Raw genomic sequence first — 23,444 nt, 5'->3', positions numbered from 1 at the left:
TACTTTAACTCTATCCAAGATATTTTTGTATTTTTCTTTACTTTTTCGACCATTAGTTAACAAGGCTCCTAAATATCTCCCTAAACAAGAGACTTCTTGAAAATTGCATGCTCCTTTTATACTTTCTTTAATATTATGTTCCACATTTTTTGAAAAAAGAATAAATGACTTTGCCACATTTATTTTCATTCCTGATGCCTCTTCAAATCCTTTGAGAGTTCTCTTGATTTGCTTTATTTGGGATAGAGATGCCTCTGCAAAAAGTAAGAGATCATCTGCAAATTGTAGATGTGAAATTGGAGGTCCGTCTCTTTCTACCCTCATTGGCTTCCATAGTCCCTTCCCAATATCATCCTCTATGGCATGAGATAATTTCTCCATAGCTATGACAAACAAGTATGGAGATATGGGGTCTCCCTGTCTAAGTCCCCGATTTGGTTGGAAAGTCTCCGTTTTACACCCATTCCAGAGTACCTTGTATTGCACCGACTCTACACAGGCCATAATAATCTTCCAGCTCCTGCTTTTTTATGCCAAACTCCCTCAAAGTGGCTTCCAGGAAGTTCCAATTTAATCTATCATACGCCTTCTCAAAATCTATCTTGAGAGCCATGAATTTCTTCTTCCCTTTCATCCTCTTCATATCATGGGTCATCTCTTGTGCTATGATAATATTATCATGTATATTTCTACCCGGTACGAAGCTTGATTGGCAGGGAGATATACGATCTTGAAGGGTGGGTTTTAACTTCTCAACTAGAATTTTTGTGATGCATTTGTATATAACATTACATAATGAGATTGGTCTGAATTGTGTGATGAACTCCGGCTGATTTACCTTAGGGATCAGAGCCAAAAGGGTATTGTTGATGTGCTCTATCTCTCTAGGGTTTCTCCAAATATCTGCTACATATTTTGTAATCGATTCACCCAAAGTCTTCCAATTATCTTTGAAAAAGAGGACTGGGTACCCGTCCTCTCCAGGAGCTTTTAACGATCCTATGTTGAACATGGCATTTTTAACATCCTCTGCGGAAGGTAGTCGACACAAGTCTTCATATTGTTCCTCCTCTAATCTTGGGAAGGTATTTTCAGTAACAAGGATTGGTCTTCTTATCATCTCATCTTGATAAAGCTTTTTGAAGAAATTGAGTGCTATGAGCTTTAACTCTTCAACATTCTCGCACCATGAACCATCCTCCTTTCTTAATTTTAAGATGCGATTCCGTCTTCTTCTAATGATTGTTTTGGTGTGATAGTACTTCGTATTCCTATCACCCTCTACAATCCATTGTTGTCGTGACTTTTGAAGCCAAAAAATTTCCCCTTGGTCAAGAATCACATTAAGCTCCTCCTGTAGATTCTTTTCAAGTTCCACTAAAAATGGGTTCCTTCCATAAGTAGGTGACTTCTGAATACCATTCAATCTATTTAAGAGTCTTCTTTTCTTCTTAAAAACATGGCCAAAAACTTCCAGATTCCACTTTCTCAAACCCTCTGTCATGATGCTTAGTGCTCTGGGAATATCAACATCCTTATTCCATAACTCCTTTACAGCTCTTGTAAAATCACTGTGTGTCTTCCACATGGCCTCATATCTAAAGGGTTTTTCACCTTTATCCACTCTTTCTGGTTCTAGTGAAGCTAGGAGGGGATGGTAATCTGAGTTAACTCTTGGAAGTATGTTTATATTAGCATTTGGAAATCAATTCTCCCATCAGAGTTTGAAAGAGCCCTATCCAGTCTCTTATAGATTTTCAACCCTCCTCTAACTCCGCCAACCCATGTAAACTTTGAGCCAATATATCCCATGTCAATTAAACCACATTCCTCTATCCATCTCTTAAAACGATTCACAGCATGCATGTCTAGAGTAGCACCTCCTTTTTTCTCATCTGCCTTACTAATATCATTGAAGTCTCCAATCAAAAGCCATGGCAATTTCATATCAGTCGCAATTTTCTTCATTTCTTTCCAAAGTTTAGATCTCAAGTGAGCATGTGGGCTAGCATACACTGCTGTTAGGCACCAAACTCTTCTTTTAAAATCAACAATTTGTAAATGAAGGAACTGCTGATGGTTTCTCAACACCTGTACATTCAGGTTAGGATTCATCCACAAAACCCAAATGCCTCCTGCAAACCCCTCAGCCTCCTCCCTAATACAATAATTAAAACTCATTTCTCTAATCACCTTATCTGCTGTGTCACCACTACACTTTGTCTCCAATAAAATTACCATATCAGGTCGATACTGTTTGCAGAGTTCTTTTACGGTGCGTATAGATGCCTTGTTCACACACCCTCTAATATTCCAAGATAACAGATTCATGGAAAAAGAACAAAAGAAAAGGAATAGACAAGCAAATAAGCTGTACAGAACCTGGGCCCCCAAGCACAATCAACAAGCATCCAACATAATCTCTTCCTCCCTTGGTGGGGCATCTTCCTTGGCTTCATTTCTCTTTTCATACTGTATCATGGCTTCAACAAGCATTTCAGACTCCACCGAGACAAAATCCGGTGGTTTCGGGTCAGGTGGATTGTCAAGCTTCATATCCTCCCTTCCAGTGTTTTCGACTAGAATTGATTGATCTGTTGAGGGCTAAGTAGGGGTCACCCAGTTCTCCTGAAAATGATGGGGGTTGTTCTCAGTGTGCATGTCTTCTTGCAGGGGTTGTTGCTGTGTGGGTTGTGTTCTATTATGGTTTGGTAGGTGGTTCAACTTGTTTTCAGATTTAGAGAGCATAATTTGTTCAATTTGTGGGTTTTTGCTTTGATTGTCAGAGCTAGGGGTCAGGGATTTGTGATTCCGTTTGGGGCTTTGATTTGGACTGGTGGTTTCAATAATAGTTTTCTGTTTTGGATGGGCTCTTTGGTTTGCAAGGGTTTTTTGGCTGGTTTTTTTGTTTTGAGTATCTTTGGTTTCTGAATTTTTTTTCCCATTGCTTTCTTTTTGGACCGCATTTTGAGTGACACTAAAGGCTGATATATCTTTTTGCGTTACATTCCTCTCTCTTGCTCCTTTGTCTTTGTCATTAGTATCATTGTGTGGTTCTTCCTCAGTTTGCAGAACGGAAAAACGTGACCTCATGCAGTTATTATAAAAGGATAGGAAACCAACTAGGGTACTAGTGAATTTTATCGATTACAATATGGGCCGCAACAAAAAGTCCAATAACACAAAAAAATCTCATAACATTACCAAACCTAATTCTAATTTGATTTCTCACTATTACTCAAAATAAAAAGAAAACAACCGCACCTCTCCTTCCTCTCCCACCTCCAACCATGTCATACTTCATCTTCTCCGGATGTCGTAGTTCATCTTCTCTGGTTAGCTCTGTCGCCGGGAGACATCACGACTGCACCCAACCATGACAATCAATCTTCCGTTGTACGAAGGAACCGCTGCACCTAGCACCAAAATTGACTTTCACAACACACACGATGGAACCTTCTTGGTAGCATCACTGCGCCGCCGACCTGACATCGACCTTGAACGGATGTCTGCCGGTGACCACCCTCTGCCTGTTGCACAGAATGAGCGGCATTATAACTGTTGTTTGTCACCGATTGCAACGCAACCGCTTGTGTTCGTTACCATTTTTTCTTTTTTTTTTGAAAATTTTTTTCTGGTTAAAACATGTAATTGATGATCAGATGTCTTTTTATAATGGCCAATTCTCTGGTGCCTGTAACTTTGGTGCCGAAATTGCCGAAGTTGCCGAAGTTGCCTTTTATGGTAAGTTTTAAATATTAAAAAATAATTTATTTTTATATTTTTTAATTTAAATATTAAATTTTATCTCATTTTAGTAAGTTAGGCAAAGATATATGCACCATAGCATGCACCTTTTATAATAAACTGATTTTTTTTGCGAGGATTCAGATGTTTCTTTTAACGTACTACTATTTTTTGTAGATATTTTTTGTGAGATTCGGATGTTTTTTGCGAAGATTCTGATGGTTTTTTTGGTACACTTGCAATGTATTTTTTGTAAAATTAGGGATGTTTTTTTTTATTAAACTAGTTATGGGATGTTTTTTTCTCTTTAACTTGAGATGTTTCTTTTAGTAAATTTTTGCGAGGTTTTTTGTTACACTTGAAATATTTTTTTTGTAAAATTTATAATGTTTCTATTATTAAGTTGAGATATTTTTTTTATTAAATTTTAGATGTTTATTTTTCTTAAACTTAGAATATTTTAATGTAGGTCGGTCCTGCATGGCACAAAGAAAAATTGCAGTAGAAAGTACAACGACAGCGCGACAGTTAAAAACAGGATACCGGTGACATGATAAAAGAGAATGAGATAGGGTTTCATGTTATAACTTAAAAATTTAAAATTCTATTTTAAAAAATTAAATTATTTTTAAAAACGATTATAAGTTTAAATTTTCATTTTTAAAAATTTAAAATTTCATTTTTTTAATAATTTTTAAAAATTATTCAAGTTGATTGGTACTTTAGTTAGTTAGCTAAATAAATTAAAACCGTTTTTCACGTGAGAGATAAGAATGATCAATTTTAAATTTGAACTTTTAATAATCAATAATAATGCCGAGTACAAAATTAACAAATATAAAAGGATAAAATGGTGAATAAATTTGAGTTTTTTATTTTTAATATTGGGCCTATGTTAGTGTTATCCACTGAAATGGCCAAAAATACGTATTTAACGCCGTTGTGGGAATACAGAAAAACGTCGTTGCCGTTTTCTCAGCGACGTCAGTTTCATTCTTCAACAAAACGTCGGCGACGTTTACGTCAGTGACGTTTTGTGTATGCATGGTTAACACGTGAGAGAAAATATCTCCTTTTCACCGGCGTGAAGATTTTTAACCCCTTCTCTTTCCCATTTCTTCATCTTCTCTTCAGTTCTACCACAAAACGTCTCCTTCCATCCTTATCAACCTTACCCCACCAAAAATAAAGAAACCCACAAAACAAAACGGCAACTTCACGCATTTAACTCTAGAGAGGCTGTTACTGCATCAGTTAAAGAGTATACCATTCGAAGAGGAGTTGATTATAGGGTATATGAATCAGAACCAACAACATTCTATGCTAAATGTGTACAGTATGGAATAAGTTGTGATTGGCTTATCAGAGTTAGTCTTATGAAAAGACAGTATTGTTGGGTGATAAGGAGGTACAATGGTAGTCACACGTGCACCAGAAGTACCATATCTCAGGATCATGCTAAACTGGACTCTGAAACAATTGCAGAAGCAATAAAGCCATTAGTTGAGGCTGACCCGTCCATAAAGGTAAAATCTGTCATTGCTGAAGTACAATCGAAGTTCAACTACACGATAAGTTATCGCAAAGCATGGTTGGCCAAGCAAAAGGCAGTGGAAAAAATATTTGGTGGGTGGGAATCTTCATATGAAGCTTTGCCCACATGGTTTGAAGCAATGGTTGCAAAAGAACCATCAGCAGCTATTGAGTACGAAACTACATATGTCTATCGAGGGGATGAGCAAGATGGCAATGGAAATATCGTGCCGCTTGCATTTGCCATAGTCGAAGGTGAGACTGCCGATGCCTGGCACTTTTTTCTTAGCCATTTGCGAACACATGTAGTTAATCGGGATGGTGTTGCCCTTATCTCTGATCGACACGAGTCAATCATCTCAGCTGTGGGTCGTAGTAATGGAGCATGGGAATATCCGAGAGCTATTCATATGTTTTGCATCCGACATATAGCATCCAACTTTTTGAGGAGTTTCAAGGCACCACACCTGCAGAGGCTAATTGTCAACATTGGCTATTCTAGAACAATGCGTGAATTTGATATGCGTTACCAGAGATTATGTGAGCGGGGGGAGGCTTACAAGCAGTGGTTAGACCGGATCCCTCGACAGTAGTATGCCTTGGCATATGATGGTGGACATCGTTGGGGCCATATGACAACTAACCTAGTGGAGTGCATTAATGGAGTATTGAAAGGGCACGCAATCTTCCGGTCACAGCCCTTGTTAAGGCAACTTTTTACAGGCTAAATGCATTGTTCACAAGGAAGAGAGCTGAGGCTGAGGCTCGTATAAGTGCAGGACAACTATTCTCTGAATATGCAACTCAGAAAATTCTGTCAAATCAGCGCTCAGCGGGAAACATTCAAGTTAACCTATTTGATAGGCAGAACGAGGTATTTGAAGTGCGCGAGATGCCAAGTGGGTTGGAGTTTGCAGTAAACTTGCGCCTTCAGCATTGTGATTGTGGTGAGTTTCAGGTGGATCGAATTCCATGTCGCCATGTATTTGCCTGCTGTGCAAACCAGCGCCTGGATTGGAAACAGTATGTGCACGAGGTTTATACGATGGGTGAGATCTGAAAGGTATACAAGACCCGATTCGGGCCACTAGGAAACCCAACAACATGGCCTGTGCATCAAGGACCAAGACTCGTACCCAATCCCCACCTCAAGCGAGTGGCCAAAGGTCGTCCTAAGAAAACTCGCTTCTTGAATGAGATGGATATTCGTGATCTACGTGGTCCTAGGCGTTGTAGGCTTTGTGGCGGTGAGGGTCATAGTCGAAGCAGATGCCCGCGCCGTGGTGAAACCAGTGCTAGTGGATCGGCTCCAAACTCGTAGTCTGTGACCTTAGTTGTTTCCAACATCTTAGTTAGTATGATATTCAGTTGTAGTTTGGGATCTTAGTGATTTCTGTCATTATATGTAGTATTATATTCAATTATAGTTTGTCATTTGTGGTGCATCCAACACTTTATCTAGCCTTATGTTTGTATTGAGTCATGTGACACTTACTTTGCGTAAGTTATATTACAAGTTTGCTTTGACTAGAGAATTAAATGAAACAACACAATGGGTACATAATTAAAACAATAACATAAAATTACATTCCCTGACCCTAAACCATAAACAACCGAGCTAACTCATTTAAATATACTTTTCTTAACGGTTTCGGCCACCTTAGAGCATCCCTTTTTTACCCTCTTCTTGATCAATGACGGGCTCCATCTAGATCGACTCTTACGGGCCGGATCAATCCTAAGGTTGTAACCTTTACTTTGACCTTGGACATCTGTAGGATAACACAAATATAGTCATGCTCAATACAAACCAACACATATATTGATATAGATCAATGATAAATACAATTCTAGTCAACAATAACAATTAAATTACCTGAACCAGAATCGTCATCCATAACATCATCACCTGTACCAGGTTGATCAACCTCATCCTCATCTGCAAGAGTCTCATCAACCATATCCTCACCTCCAGGAGTCTCATCAACTGCATCCTCATTCTCCGCCTCGTCACCCTCAGACATAGAAATTCGTGCCGGACTTTGGCAACATCCAATGCCTCTGTGGACACTCCTAACTGAATCAATAGAAGTTCTTGCCCTAGAATGCTCAGAATAGGCCCGCGGTTGATGCCTCGCATCCAAAGACAATCGTCCGGAAACAACGTCAGCCACTGGCACCTGTATAGGGTCTTCGATAGAGTATAAATTATTAACCCACTGAGATGACTCAGGACCCTGTACCCAATCAATAATGTGTCTATATTGATCCTCATCCTGTGCCACTGCGCCTAGTAACTGTGTCAATGAACCTTGCGGTACCTGTGTCGGCCTGTATGCCTCACAAATGGTAGATGGCTGACCATATGGTGGATGGGTGAAAGGTTGTGTATATTCTTGTGTGTATGGTGGGGGTGGATAATGTGGATATGGTTGTGAGTATGGTGGTTGTATGAAAGGCTGGGTGAAAGGGTTTGCATATTCCTGTAGGTACTGTGGGTGTGGATGTTGTGGTGGGTATGGATATGGCTGTTGATATGGTAGGTATGGGTATGGTGGTCCTTGTTGTTGAGGTGGTTGTTCTTGCTGAGTTTGTTGTTCTTGCTGATGTGGTTGCTCTTGTTGACCTTCTTCCTCATGCTCAGCAAGCTCGGATACCCGCAAGTGATCACCAAATTTACCAATATACCAGTCCATGTACTGGTCAGATGGTTGATAGTTGTCCACATGTTCACCTGTTAAGACACACACAGAACTATTTAACCATTGTGAGATCCATACTGCATGTTCTATGCCCCAGTTCTTATTCTTTGGACCTGTTAGCACTGTTATGGGACGCTCCAAGTTTCATAGCTTCGACTGGGGGGTCTTGATGAAAGCCAAACTGTCTTCTAATCCTGTCAGTCGGATGCCACTCCACAGCCTCAAAACATATTAAAGGTACAGTTGCACTCCAAAGATTTGCACCGTTGTTAATGTCAAATGGAATAACTTGAGGCGCAACCCGATTAGGACTGTATGCGTCCCACACAAACTGAAAAAACAGATCAAATAGCAGAGGTATAAGTGCACCAATAATCAATTTAATTCAACATAATGAAAGGTCTTTGCAACAAAACACTTACCCCATCCAGAGGAAGATCATCCAACCTTCTCCTGACGTCAGAGGTTGTCCAATTTTTATAGTGCTCAGTGGTGGGTTGATAATCATTCCACCGGCCATATCATGTTCATATTAGAAACTAACTAATACAGAAAAAAAAAACCAAAATCGACAACTTAGTTAAATATTACCTGCGAGCGAGTGGAAAGCTGGTATCCACCGGCAGAGGCCCTATTGTCGGCATTCGTATCCAGGCCCACACAAGGAGCAACGCCAAAGGACCATCCATGTCCTTGCAATCATATCTCGATGCCCGACATAATGATCGATACATGTGCGCAAGGCAAGCAGAACCCCAACTAAACTTATGAATTTGAGAAAAGTCACGAAGCAACGGCAAATACTTCCAGTGCACAGAGATTTCAGACTTGTCACTAAATAACGTCGTACCAAATAGACACATCATGTGACATTTCACATAAATTTCCTTACTTACTTGATCAGTCAAATGTTGGCGCCGCTTTAGGGTGCGGAACCATGCCAGCTTGATTCCACTTCCTTTGTGGTCGTTCGGCCCAGGAACAACACCAAATTGGGCCAAGCACTCGTTTTCTAACCCACTTGTACTATGATCAGTTGATCCAGTCACTGGCAAACCATCAGTTCGGAGTCCAAGAATCATTGCGACGTCCTCCAAAGTGATCGTGCACTCACCATATGGAAGATGAAACGTGTGCGTTTCCGGACGCCACCTTTCAACCAGTGCGTCTACAGTCGGCCTATGAGACACGATCCTCCCAATTTGAGAAACATAATAGAACCCGCTCGCCTTCAGTTGTTCTTCCACTCTATTATCATATGAGTCTATTTGGTGTAAGTGTCTCATGTGCAAATTTCTTGAACCCTGAAAACAAAATTTAATCATTAATAGTAAATTACTATAACCAGTTCATGACTACTATTATATTCAACACTTACTAAATCACTACATATTCTAATAATTGATTATTACTAAATAAACTACTACAGTAAACATAAAAATTACTTACATATACAGGATGTCGAAGATATTTTACAATATGATCTTCAGTACGTATGATGTCACGTTTTCCCATCTTCCTCTTTTTTAAACTCTAGATTAGAAAGGACATATTTAAATAATTAAAATATTTTTTTAAAATATATTTGAAATATATGAAAATTTCTTATTAATATATCTTTAATAATTCTATTTTTTTTTATTAAAAACACATTCCAAAATTAATAGTAATAAAAGTAACATAACTATATAATTAATTCTATTTTCTAATAATAATTCAAATTTAACTAAAGAATATTTCAACCAAAACTAAACTAAACTAACATCACTAAAAGCATGAATTAAACCAAAACTAAACTAAACTAACATCACTAAAAGCATGAATTAATAATAACTGAAACTAATGTTTTATGTGAATTAAAAAAATTAAAATAATTTTTAAATTATTCTACTTTAAATACTTTTTTATAATAATTCAGAATTAATTAAATATTTCAACCAAAACTAAAATATAAATTAATAATTACTGAAACTAATATTTTACGTAAGTTAAAAAAAATTCTGAAAATTATTAACTAATTCTTTTTTAATTCTGTTTTTTAAATTAACAAAGTTATAAATCAATTATAAAGTAAAAAAATTTCTTAGATGATTCTGTTTTTTAAAACAGCTATTTCAAATTTTAAATAACAATAACCTAAATTAACGCTAACAGCCTAATAGTAACTAAGTCACTAACTAACAATAATTAATTTACTAAAACTAATCCTAACACTAACTGACACCTATAATGCTATACTAACGCCGATAATACTACTACTAAGTACTAATAATTAATTAACTTACTATTAATTAATAGTAAAATAACCTAAAAAAATTATAAAGTCTCAGTCTATGGTTCAAAAAAATTTTGTTCATAGTTTCAGTTCAAAAAAAAAAAAAAAGCAATCACTAAATCATTTACCTGAATAGAAGGCTTTGGTTTAGTTGTGGTGAATGATCCCCAATATGGAAGTTGCCGTTTTGTTTTGTGGGTTTTTTTATTTTTGGTGGGGTAAGGTTGATAAGGATGGAAGGAGACGTTTTGTGGTAGAACTGAAGAGAAGATGAAGAAATGGAAAAGAGAATGGGTTAAAAATCTTCACGCCGATGAGAAGGAGATATTTTCTCCCACGTGTTAACCATGCATACACAAAACGTCACTGACGTTTTGTACAAAACGTCGCCGACGTTTTGTTGAAGAATGAAACTGACGTCGCTGAAAAAACGGCAACGACGTTTTCCTGTATTCCCACAACGGCGTTAAATACGTATTTTTGGCCATTTCAGTGGATAACACTAACATAGGCCCAATATTAAAAATAAAAAACTCGCTACAACAGCTGGGGCTGTACCAATAATAAAACAAAAAAAAATCTAAATAATATTCTATTATTATTAATAATAATGAGAACAATAAATAGTAATAACAATCTAAAAATTAAAAATAATACTAACATAAAAGCAAAACAAATAATAATATTACTAATATTAAAAAAGTAAATAACAACAACAACAACAAAATTACCTGTATTGACGTATTCAGGAAATTCTGGTGCATGCATGGCATCAAGATTCAAAGCATGCATAAAAGATGGCACTCCATATGGATGTTGTCCAGTTAGTGCATTTGCAACATCAGCCACATCTCTTTCAACCATTATCTCATCTTCCTCTACATCTTCAGTTGGACCAACAACTTCATAATTACCTTCAAACTCTTCATCGCTTTCAGTATTATAACCCACCCAGTCTATGTTGGGTTCTGTAAAGTCAACATAATCGATTTCTTCGAACTCAACATACAACTCAATAAGTGAGGTCTGTGCTCTAGTTTGATGATAGGTAAAAAACATTCTTTGCATACTATCTTCATCAGTCACATGCATTATTTGAAATTGGCCAAAACCACCAAATACTAGCACAGGCTACCTATACAGAATATTTATGACTCTTTTTTGCACTTGATGATCTACACTTTGAGAAAGTATACTCTTAAGTCCTTCATATGTTATTGACAGAGGAACAACAATAACACATGGATTCTCACATAAAAAACTCACACCTTCATGTGTATGAGATAAAATCTGACCATTATAATATATTTTTAAACTAATATAACCCTCCATTTCATACACTCATCACACTCACTCACAAATTTTTTTCACTCTCAAACTGAGCACATTTTGTAGAACAAAGCTCTCATTACTTCACTTAAACTTTACTCTCATACTCTATTTTTGCGTTTTAACACAATCCAGAACTTCTTTTATAGTTACTTTTATATTTTTTTATTTCCTCCAGCACAAAATGTCACTGACGTTTTCACAAAACGTTACTAACGTTTTTACTTTTTTGCAATACGTCAACGACGTTTTCATCAAAAAATAATTTAAAAATATATATTCTAACAAAACGTCACTGACGTTTTCATTTTAAAAAAAATTAATTTACAACACGTCGTTGACGTTTTGCTTAAAATAAAATTAAAAAAAAAGTTTACACATTATGTTGCTGACGTTTTCTTCCTACAAAATTTTAAAAGAAATTTAATCAAATCGTTGATGCCGTTTTGACTAATTTATTATAAAAGAAAAATCATTCTGCCACAAAACGTCTTCAACATTTTATTTCTTTAAAAATTTAAAGCAGGTCCATAGTAGAGTAATACACATTACTTTCCAAATATCATTTAACACAAGTTGGTTTCTAATATACAAATAACTGAGCCAATAAATTTTGAACACCAAAATAACAGTTTAGTCGAAGAAAGGCAAAGGCAAAGGGAAGCGTCTGGAATTTTCCTTGCCTCGGCTCGCGCACACGAAATTCTAGAAACGTTTCTTCCGCCGCAAGTCCCCTCCCCACATAATTTTATTCCTCCCCTCTCTTTCTCTGTAACGGAATCATCACCTAACCAATTGCATCACCGCGCTGCTTTCAGAGTTGCACGCGACCACCAATCACAAGAAAGAAAGAAAGGAAGAACGATGGAAGTGAGAATCGGAAGAAGCGTTTCTCGGGGAATGATCCCACTGCTGGCCCTCCACGCCTTCAGCGAGTACTACCGCTCCAACTCAAAACCCCCCGTTACCGCCGCCCTCATCGCCGCCAACACCCTCATCTACCTCCGCCCCTCCTTCCTCCACTCCCTCCTCCCCTCCATCGACCAAGTCTGGTTCAACCCCCACCTCATCCTCAGGGTAAGTCCATTCCCCTCTCACTCTTCACTTTTCATAATTCACATTTGACCCTTCAATTTCATCTTATTTGCAGCACAAGGACCTGAAGCGCTTTCTCTTATCGCCGTTCTACCACATCGGAGAACCTCATCTTGTCTACAACATGCTCTCCCTTCTCTGGAAGGGGATCCAATTGGAGACATCAATGGGAAGCTTCGAATTCGCTTCCATGGTGGCTTCTTTGCTCGCTTTGTCGCAGGGGATCACGCTCATGCTCTCCAAATCGCTGCTTCTCTTCTTCGATTACGAGAGACCTTACTACCGCGAGTACGCGGTTGGATTCTCCGGCGTTCTCTTTGCCATGAAGGTCGTCCTCAACTCCCGCTCCGACGAATACACTTCCGTCCACGGCGTTATTGTGCCCTCGCGGTACGCCGCGTGGGCGGAGCTAATTCTGATTCAGATGTTCGTTCCTGGAGCTTCGTTCTTGGGCCACCTTGGTGGAATACTTGCCGGGATACTTTACATGAAGTTGAGGGGAAACTACTTTGGATCCGATCCTCTGAGTGTTTTGATGAGGAGTGTTGGTTCTGCGTTGAATTGGCCGGTTAGGTTTTTGGGAGGGTTGTTTCGGTCCCGGCGTGGGAGGATCACCGGGAGGGGGACGGTTGGTGGTGGCGGCAATCGGAGGAGGAGGGTTAATGGTGGTGATAATGGGGGTTTCTGGAGGTGCCAGGCCTGCACTTATGATAATTCAGGGTATTTGAGTGTCTGTGAGATGTGTGCTACTACAAGGGATGGAAGTGGATTGGCTTCTATGCAATGGGACAGGGATTTGGATGGACTTCCCTTGGATGAATTGCGGCGCCGAAGGATCGACAGATTTACTGGTAGAAGATGATGATGTTGATGGTGGATGATTGGATTGTTTTAGGGTACAGGGTCTCCGGATTGCTGTATATGAATTAAGTTGAATGTGGAGGTTTCATGTCATAGGTATTAGCATCATTTTTTTATAGGACATAGTTTTGTAAAGAACTATACGTCTATACGACTATACTAGATGTCCAAATTGCCTTGTACTTAACTGCAATTCGTCGCCCGCAATTAATATCAATTCAGTAAGTTACATTCACCAAAAGATGGATATTTTCGTGCCTTTTTTTGGTTTGTTCATTTCATTGCAATTACATTCACCAAAGTTATTGATGCTTGTTCTTTTTGGGATTGCGTGGTTTTACTTTTAGACAGATCATATAGATAGCATTTAAGATGAAGTATTATGCTATATAGCTCAAAGATATTAGATTGTGCATATGACAGTAACTTGTTCTTGGATTATCAAGTAAACTATAAAATCATTATAGTGATGTTACATCATTCAAGATACAATGGCAGGTAGAGTGAGAAGGCACACAAATTAGAGAGTATAGTTCCAGAGAGTTAAACCTCTCAATTTTCTTGACACACCAAACCCTCTTACCCTGGTTTCCTTTTTTCTAGAACATCTGCCACCTATTCATTTGTTACTAGTGCATGAATTCACTAGGGAGTGGACTCCATGGTTTGATTATGGTGCTATGGATGCTGGTTCTTGTTCCTAGGCTTATGAGTGGGGGAATTTGGTTGGGTTGCAAAGTTAATTTCCGAAGAACTGGATAAATAAGAAAAATATCTTCTCTTAAGTTTCATGGTTTGATCTATGTGTTTTCTCAAATTTTTATTTGATTTACAATATTCCATATGTACACTTATGGAGTTATGGTCTTGGTCCATTCTAACTTTACGACATTAGGAAGTAAACAAATAGGTGGATGAAATCATCCAAAAATCTCAACAGAGAAAGGGAGCACAAACGGCAGCCTTCAAGTATGGTGGATACCGCAAAAATGGCCCATGTTCAAGTTCTTGCTGGTGCAACTTGTGACCATGGCCTGGAGTTCAAAAATGTAGAGTACCCAACTGGTCTTTCCTATTTTTAACATTCGTAAAAAAAAAAGGGCAAAAAAGAAAAAAGAAAAGAAAAGAAAAGAAGCATTTTTCCAATTCTTCTAGTTATTTGTTATTATCCACTGTCCTGTTTAACCTATCAATCATCTATTTGTTGAAGTGTTTGGTTGAAATGCAATTCAACCTAAAGGCCAAGCTGTCATTATATATATGCAATTAATCTCTATTACTTGAAGTCGTTGGTTGAACACAATTCAAACTAAAGGCGAAAAAACATTGGTATACCAGGTTGTGATTATGTGATCCTTTGAACCAGAATAAAGAGGCAAAGAGGATGGGTAAGGACATGATGACAGAAGGAATGGTGTTTACGCAATGACTGCGATTATGGTTGAGGGGGGTTGATGTTGTTTTTGTTGGTGGCTGAGCAAAAAATGGTGACCTTGTTGGGTCCATCATCCATGGTGGCTCTGAAGGTGCTGATGGAGCTATTCAAAGGTAAAGATGAAGGGTAATGGTGGTGGTTGACGGTTTAGTGGATTGCTGGGAGAAGGTGGTGTTAAGGGTGATAATCAATCAATCAATCATTGTACCCAAAAATAAATAAAAGCTGCAAATGCAAGAAGAGAATGGTATTATTAATTCATCATGATAGTCATAGGATACTTGTAATATATGATATCCAACACTGAACTACTGAAGAAGATCATGTCAGTTTGGCCAATAGTACATGAATTCCCAGAGCTCTGTTTGACTATTTGAACCATACATGCCTTCAGCAGATATCAGCCATGAACATCCATCACCGCCGCATCGGACAAAGTCCCTGTGGAAGTCATAGGCATCAAAATGGTACTCCTGAACTCTCTCCCACTCCAAATCACAGTAAAAGAGTGTGGTTCCGACAACGTCGTCATGGAAGTCCCACCCAAACTCATCCCCATATGCTATACTATGGTCACCCAGATCAGTATCTTTGGATTTACAATGCAGGGTCATGTTCTTCCCAGATCCCAGCCTGTTCTTGATGCTCACATGTTTGGCCTCAACAACAATTGGGGTGCACAACCCTATTACCAGAAAAAGCAGGGCGACAAGATAAGTTATCTTTTCTAATATTGCCACATAAGCTTCCATTTAGGCTTCCTTGTTGTTCCCTATCTGCTTCGGACTCGACAGTATCTGAAGCAAAACATAAACAGATGAAACCTCATCATAGTTTATATAGGAAATTGCTATCTGACAAGGTTTCTGGCATTGGTTTTGCCGTGCTTGTATTGTTGAAAGGCCTTTAAGAGAGATGCATTACTTTTATTTGTTTGACAACTGACTCGTGATTTTTGGAGTGTCCTATATTTCCTTCTCTTTGAAGTTTGAACAGAATACGCTACATGATAAGTTTGTGTATTAAATTGTTACAATTTGAAAATAATTGATTGGCTATGAAAGTAATTTCCTATTCTCGTAGTTTGTTATTATAGAAAATAAAATAGTAAATAGAATTCAAACATAATAAAGAATGAATTAATAAAATCAATGGGGATTTAAATCTTATCTTGCAATAGTAAATAGAATTCAAACAAATTAACTTTTGACCTATCAGATTAAAAGATACCATGAATAACTAAAACAAATGTTTAAATATAAAGTTGAATGAATTAATTCTTATTTATTTGCATTCAAGTGAAATTTAGATTATAAAGTAGACCTGATTCAAAATCTACAAAATAAATAGATCATGACAATGCTTAAAAGTGTATGATAGTAAAAAATATCAATATCAATATATAATTAATGCTTATTTAACTACCACAAATAAAATAAGCATATTATTTTTTGAAACATCAATTTTATTTCTGTTATACAGATATTTTTTTGACATATAAGGAGTAATAAATAATCGATCATTCAAAAATAAATAAATAAATAAAGATAATTTAGAGTCAAAACTCAAAAGCTTTGTAAGATGATAAAAGTGATGACATTGACTCATCTTTCTATTTTCACCGCCGGATAAAACTCTCACGCTATGAAAAGGGAAAGATATAATGACAAATAAATCACTAAGAAAAATAGTCTATTATATCCTAATACATGTATCGGAGGATAATTTAGGTATTTTAAGATAAAATGACAAAATAAAAATTTTATATTTTTGGATAGTCTCGTTACTAAAGCACGCATAAAGAAATTTAAAGATAACTTTGAGAATTTAGCGACACTCATACATGAAGAGATACATCAATTATTAATCATGGGAAAAAAGACAAAATTCATTCAATTAAGTCAAGATAACAAGAAGTTTATTAATATTTTTTAAGTTTAGTGAGAGTTACAAAATTAATGTTTATTTTTAAATTTATTAGGTCTATGTTTTATTATGTTATTAAGATTTGTTAGAAGATTTGATTTAGTATTTATTTAGGAATTTTAAATTTAGAAAGTTATTACATATTCAAATATTTTTTTCATCCAAGTTCATTTAAGTAGGCCCAATACCAATAAAAACCACTCTCGTTAAAGGAACGTGATCACACACGCGTTTCATAACGCAATTTCTTAGTCTTCGTCTTCTCCTTTTTCGTTTCCTCCTTCTCCTTTTCCTCCTCTTCTTCCTCTTCCTCCTCCTCTTCCTTCTTCTTTCAAATTCGCATACGTAGATTTTTCTTTTTTTTCTTTCGTTATAATCATCACCAACAACACCAACATTTTGTTCGGTTAAGTGGAATTGCTCATTTTGATTCACTTGATTGTTAATGTATTCAGTTGATCCTTGTGCATCCAGAACGTTTTATTCAGCACATGATTGGTGTTCGGTTCAATGATGTTGACCATTTCGATTTACTTGATTGTTATGTGTTCAGTTGACTTCTTTTGCATGGAAAAATGTTATTCTTGATATTTGAATGTTCATGACGTTTTATTCTGCATATGAATGTTGCTCAGTTTGCCCACGCAGATCCAACAACACCAACATTTTTTTCGGTTAAGTAGAGTTACTCATTTTGATTCACTTGATTGTTAATGTGTTCAGTTGAGTTCTTATGCATGCAGAAATATTTTTCTTACTGATTGAATGCTTATCACGTTTTATTGAGCACATGATTGACGTTCGGTTCAGTGGTCTTGACTATTTTGGTTCACCTGATCGTTATGTGTTCAGTTGACTTCTTTTGCGTGAAAAATACTATTCTTGATGATTGAATATTTGTGACGTTTTATTCAACACATAAATGTTGCTCGGTTCAGTGGAGTTGCTCATTTTGATTTACTTGATTGTTAGTGTGTTCAATTGAGTCCTTGTGCATGTAGAAATATTTTTCTTGATAATTAAATGTTTATGACATTTTATTCAGCACATGAATGAAGTTCGGTTCAGTGGAGTTGGTCATTTCGGTTCATTTCTGTTATGCACAATTCAAAACTCTTCCTCTTCACATTCTACTACTTCTTCACTAGGGAGAGAAGGAGAAAAAAGATAAAAAAAAATACAGCAGCAATAACAATAAAAGAACGACGATAAGGAAAAAACACTTGAAGAAGAAGGAACGCGAAAAAGAAGGAGGAGAATGAGGAGGAGGAGGAAGGCGAAGAAGAAGAAGAAGCTCCGTGCGTAAACGAACGTGAGAAGAAGAAAAAGAAGAAGCGTGGGGAGAAGAGAAGAAGAAGTCTAGGAGAGAATAGAAGAAGAGAAGAGAAGAAGCATGAGGGAAGAAGAAAGCGAGAAAAACGCGTGACCTAAAATCACTTTGATGAACTTAGATATTAAAATTGTTTGGACGTGGAGAATATCTTCTAAATTTAAATTAATATAATCTAATCTAATAAAGATCAAATCTAATTATTAAATTATCTTATTTTTTTTAGAAAATTTAAATTAAGTTATCTTATCTTATTTTATAAGCTGACTTGGTAGAAACCTATTTAAACACTCTTTGTAATTTATTCCAATAAAATTTTGATGAATAAAAATTTCTAGTTATTTTATGCACATTTTTTTGTGATCAAGAGAGAAGAGTAATTTACTTCGCTTATTTTATAAAAAAATTAAAAAATACAACTAAAATAATTCTGTATGTTAACTGTTTCTTTCAATTTTTACCTTTTGTTCTAAATTTTTAAAAACAGGTTCTTTGAAAATTTAATAAGAAAAACCTTTTTTAGTGACTAAAAACAGATTTTATAGAAGTATAATAAAAAAAATTTTATCTATCTTTTTATGTTTTCATTGTGCGTATTTTATCTTCGCTTCTTCTTATCGTTCATTCTTTATTCGGATTTCTTTATCATATCCTCCTATAATAGCCAACTAATTAAGAAATAAATAACCAAAATAGTTGCAAATCAATTTTTATCCGCTTAAGAAAAAAAAATGAAAGAAAATAAAACTTGGCATAAAAGAATAAAAGTTACAACAACCTAGAGTCGTCTGATAGACTTAGCTGTATGATGAAAGTTGATTTCCCAAATTAATAAGGTAAAAAGCGGAAGTTGCAAACCCAATCGTATATCCTAGCTGTTGAACCAAGCCATATATAGCAAAAGAAAATACAGAAGAAGAAAAAAACCTTCAAAAGGTCAACATTGTCATATAATATGTACCATATTGTTTATTTTCGGTACCCTCGGTAACTTCCCGATTCAATCTCTTATTCATTGACCCTAGACGATAAGCTGGGTGGTTACGTTGCACTGTGATTCCATTATATCGTTGTGATTATTGTACTTTTTATAAAAGATTGTTTCTTGAATCATCTTAATGCTGCTCTATATCTTGTGAAGGAGAGAGAGAGAGAGAGAAAGAGTGATTAACAAGACACAAGAATGGCTACGCCGAATCCAGTAACAGCAGCAGCACCACCAGCATGTCCAGCACCAATGAAAGCCACGTCCAATGGGGCGTTCCACCATGAAAATCCTCTTGACTATGCTCTTCCATTGCTAATTGTTCAAATATGTATCGTTGTTGGCTTCACCAGATTCCTTGCATTCCTTTGCAAACCCCTTAGACAGCCTAGAGTTATTGCAGAGATCATCGTAAGCTTTTCTAATTACTCTCTTTATTTGTTTATTTTTATTTTTCATATTTTTTATAGGGATAAACTAGATCCCAGTTTGAAAAAAAAAGTTTGTTACTTCTCAGTTGTCACTTTCTTTCCCTGTTAAAATATATCGTTTCTTGTCTCACATGATAAGATCTCCATTCAAATCAGATTTTAATTATGCTATTAACCCTTCAAAACTTGTAAGCTATTGAAATTATACTCAATTCTTATAGAAAAATTTTACATAATATTTACACATCTTTTTATTTTTTATATCATAAAAAAGGGAAAAAAAATGGTGCAAATATGAGTTTTCATTGAATATTATGATCCAGGGAGGATTACTGCTAGGACCATCTGCATTTGGACGAAACCAGAAGTTTCTAAACACAATCTTTCCAAAGAAGAGCTTAACAGTTCTGGACACCATAGCCAATGTAGGTCTCTTGTTCTTCTTGTTTCTCGTTGGTCTTGAGCTTGATGTCCGCTCCATTAAGCGTACTGGGCCAAAGGCCTTAGCCATTGCCGTGTGCGGCATCACTTTCCCTTTCCTTCTCGGCGTTGGGACCTCTTTTGTTCTCAGAGCAACCATCTCACAAGGTGTTCAGCCACTTGCCTTCATTGTTTTCATGGGCGTGGCTCTATCTATCACTGCCTTCCCTGTCTTGGCTCGAATCCTCGCCGAGCTCAAGCTTCTAACCACTGATGTTGGAAGCATTGCCATGTCTGCTGCTGCAGTGAATGATGTTGCAGCATGGATACTCTTAGCTCTTGCAATAGCTGTCTCCGGTGACAACACTTCTCCGATAATCTCTCTTTGGGTTCTGCTTTGTGGTGCCGGTTTTATACTCTTTGCTGTGTATGGCATAAGGCCTTTGCTGGTGATAATGGCGAAGCATTCGCTGTCTGGGGAGCCGGTTAAAGAGACCTACATATGCTTCACGTTGACGTTGGTTTTGGCTTGTAGTTTTCTGACCGATACAATTGGTATCCATGCTCTGTTTGGTGCATTTGTGGTTGGTATCATTGTCCCAAAAGATGGTCCTTTTGCTGGGGTTTTGATTGAGAAGATTGAAGACTTGGTCAGTGGGATTTTCTTGCCACTATATTTTGTGTCTAGTGGGTTGAAGACAAATGTGGCTACTATCAGTGGAGGCACTTCTTGGGCATTGCTTGCACTTGTTATTTTCAATGCTTGCTTTGGAAAGATTGTTGGCACTGTTGTGGTGTCACTCTCATGTAAGGTGCCTTTTAGAGAATCATTGGCACTTGGCTTTCTCATGAACACTAAGGGTTTGGTAGAGCTCATTGTTCTCAACATTGGAAAGGATCGCAAGGTATGTAACTTCGTTAATCGTTAATCTTAGAAGAATGCTAGAGAATTATCAGAATTTATTATTTTTTATCATCAGTTAACTATTAATGTTTAAAAGTATGTCATACATATGTTGTTAGATTACTAAACTAAAAAAATTGAATTGATGGCCAAATTATTAACCAAAAATAATAAATTCGGATGAACATTAGCATTTCTCTTAATCCAATACTAATAAACAAAAGCTGCATTTTACAAAAAGCCAATTTGTAATGCAGGTGCTGAACGACCAAGCATTTGCAATTTGTGTTCTGATGGCACTTTTCACCACCTTCATCACGACCCCAATAGTGATGGCAGTGTACAAGCCAGCTCGGAGAGGAGCACCATACAAACACAAAACAATCCAGCGCAAGGATCTCGACACAGAGCTGAGGATGCTGGCATGTTTCCACAGCACACGCAGCATCCCAACCTTGCTCAACCTCATCGAATCTTCCCGCGGAACCAAGAAGTTTGGGAAGCTTTGCATTTACGCCATGCACCTTATGGAGCTCTCAGAGCGCTCCTCTGCCATCACTATGGCCCACAAGGCACGCAGGAACGGCCTTCCTTTCTGGAACAACAAACCCGACGACGCCAACGCCAACAACGATCACATGATCATTGCTTTCCAGGCTTACGGAAAACTCAACAAGGTTAACGTTCGTCCCATGACTGCTATCTCTGATCTCGCTAACATCCATGTAGATATCTGCACTAGCGCTCACCAAAAGCGTGCTGCAATGATTGTCCTTCCATTCCACAAGCACCAACTCGTTGATGGATCCATGGAGTCTCTGGGAAGCTCGTTCCGTCACATGAACGAGCTTGTTTTGAGCCACGCTCCTTGCTCTGTGGGGATCTTGGTTGACCGTGGACTAGGCGGCGCAAGCCAGGTTCAAGCATCTGACGTGTCATACAACATAGTTGTGTTGTTCTTCGGTGGACGTGATTGTAGAGAAGCACTTTCTTATGGTATGAGGATGGCACAGCACCCGGGTATCTCGCTGACGGTTGTTAAGTTTGTTACAGCACCGGGGAAGAGCCTGGCCTTTGGGGCGAAGCTTGTGGCTGTGTCAGTAGACAAGCAACAGAAAGTGGTTACAGAGATTGATGAAAACGAAAAACAGTTAGACGAGGAGTTGTGGAACGAGTTCTTGGGGAAGTCAATCAAGTATGAGGAGAGACTAGTGGATAGCCGAAACGACATTGAGGCTGCTTTGAGGGAGATGAGTAGGTCCAGCCTTATTTTGGTTGGTAGAATGCCATCCGTTGCACCCTTGATTTACAACAGTGACTCTGCTCAACTTGGCCCTGTTGGAAGCTTCTTGGCTTCTTCGGAATTCTCAACCACTGCGTCTGTTGTTGTTATCCAACAGTACAATCCAGCTGCTGATGCTCACCCACTCGTCATGGAGGAAATTGATCAACTTGAGGAGCCTGATACCCCGCTCTGATCTAACTTCTTTTTAATTGTTTTATTACCCAACTACCCGCCCTCGTATATATTGATTTGAAGGATGTGTTGTAAAAGATGTGGAAGTGGGCTGCTCATTGGACAAGTTTTTAGATGTTCCGATAATAAGTTAGTACTTTTAGTTTGATTAATTAATGTTTTTACATTAATATTATAGGTTTAGGTGAGTGTTTGTTTATTCTTATATCTTTATGAGTAACTATATTTTTCTGTAATCTATAAGCTATAGTTAATATCTCCTCTTAATGTACAGAGTAAAGTAAACTATTGTAGTCCAGATATTTAGATAAATTTTAATTTTATTTTTAATAATTAAAAGTATTTTATTTTATTCTATTCTTTTGATTAATTTTTTAAAAATATTTTTTATTGTTATATTTTTTTATTATTCTATCATTTTTATTCTCAAATCACTATTAAATTATTAATAAGTTAAAGATGCTTTCAATTAATTTTCTATAACATAAAAAAGTATATATTTAATGATATTTCATGCAAATATGATATCTCAAACAATATAGTTACTTGTGACTTGTGAGTTCTGTATTTTTTTACTTTTGGTCAGGGCGAGTTCTGTTTTTATGGTTATATTTTTATACATGAGAAAGTGGGGACCAAGGAAGATTGGGCCTCGTTCTTGGGCTAAGCTTCGGTGGACTCCACGTGGGACTCGGGAACACAAATCACCAGAAAAATCCAAGTTTAATTAACACTAAACCCCCCGATTGAAACAATATTACCAACAAAAATGAAATAAAAAACACAGATCAAGAACCTCCGCGATTACAATCATGATGGCAGAAGCTGTGTTTGGTGTATCGACGAGTCCTTCTTTCTCTCTTCGGCCCACAACTGCCACCACTTCTTCTAGAACCTTCCACACTCTTCCAACAACCACCACCGTTTCGCTGTTTCACACTCCTGCATTCAGTTACTTGCGTCAAAGCTTAACTCATTCCAACACTAGCTCTCA

The 23,444-nt window shown here is 37.2% G+C and overlaps 6 protein-coding genes across 6 annotated transcripts in view; 4 read left to right on the top strand and 2 right to left on the bottom strand.

Annotated features, from left to right (window-relative positions):
• Positions 1-1,686: 1,686 nt before the first annotated feature.
• On the bottom strand, positions 1,687-2,556 carry LOC107471680 (uncharacterized). Its single transcript, XM_016091173.1, has 3 exons — positions 2,417-2,556; positions 2,194-2,305; positions 1,687-2,091 (listed from the first exon to the last, which is right to left on the bottom strand). The coding sequence occupies exons 1-3, from the start codon at positions 2,554-2,556 to the stop codon at positions 1,687-1,689; spliced, it is 657 nt and encodes a 218-aa protein (XP_015946659.1).
• Positions 2,557-3,376: 820 nt separating this feature from the next.
• On the top strand, positions 3,377-6,608 carry LOC107471691 (uncharacterized). Its single transcript, XM_016091182.1, has 5 exons — positions 3,377-3,598; positions 3,663-3,744; positions 5,002-5,848; positions 6,004-6,329; positions 6,508-6,608. Exons 1-5 carry the CDS (start codon positions 3,377-3,379, stop codon positions 6,606-6,608), a joined length of 1,578 nt encoding a protein of 525 aa, XP_015946668.1.
• Positions 6,609-12,223: 5,615 nt separating this feature from the next.
• On the top strand, positions 12,224-13,783 carry LOC107470425 (rhomboid-like protein 14, mitochondrial). The gene is made up of 2 exons (XM_016089831.3): positions 12,224-12,663; positions 12,737-13,783. The coding sequence occupies exons 1-2, from the start codon at positions 12,451-12,453 to the stop codon at positions 13,541-13,543; spliced, it is 1,020 nt and encodes a 339-aa protein (XP_015945317.1). The 5' UTR covers positions 12,224-12,450; the 3' UTR covers positions 13,544-13,783.
• Positions 13,784-15,303: 1,520 nt separating this feature from the next.
• Positions 15,304-15,729, bottom strand: LOC127740627 (self-incompatibility protein S1-like). Its single transcript, XM_052251830.1, has one exon. The coding sequence runs from the start codon at positions 15,727-15,729 to the stop codon at positions 15,304-15,306; it is 426 nt and encodes a 141-aa protein (XP_052107790.1).
• Positions 15,730-19,082: 3,353 nt separating this feature from the next.
• On the top strand, positions 19,083-22,708 carry LOC107470448 (cation/H(+) antiporter 19). Its single transcript, XM_016089850.3, has 3 exons — positions 19,083-19,629; positions 19,973-20,974; positions 21,231-22,708. Exons 1-3 carry the CDS (start codon positions 19,417-19,419, stop codon positions 22,449-22,451), a joined length of 2,436 nt encoding a protein of 811 aa, XP_015945336.1. The 5' UTR covers positions 19,083-19,416; the 3' UTR covers positions 22,452-22,708.
• A 500-nt stretch (positions 22,709-23,208) lies between these two features.
• The window catches only part of LOC107470465 (protein FATTY ACID EXPORT 2, chloroplastic), a gene marked incomplete in the record, with an annotated part of 2,360 nt that continues 2,124 nt past the window's right edge, over positions 23,209-23,444 (top strand). Inside the window, 1 exon segment of the mRNA XM_016089866.3 lies at positions 23,209-23,444. Within this exon segment, the coding sequence (XP_015945352.1) occupies positions 23,263-23,444 (182 nt within the window).

Source organism: Arachis duranensis, chromosome 1, assembly GCF_000817695.3.
Source record: "Arachis duranensis cultivar V14167 chromosome 1, aradu.V14167.gnm2.J7QH, whole genome shotgun sequence".
Taxonomy (NCBI): Eukaryota; Viridiplantae; Streptophyta; class Magnoliopsida; order Fabales; family Fabaceae; genus Arachis; species Arachis duranensis.
This window is presented reverse-complemented; position numbering and strand designations above follow the sequence as displayed.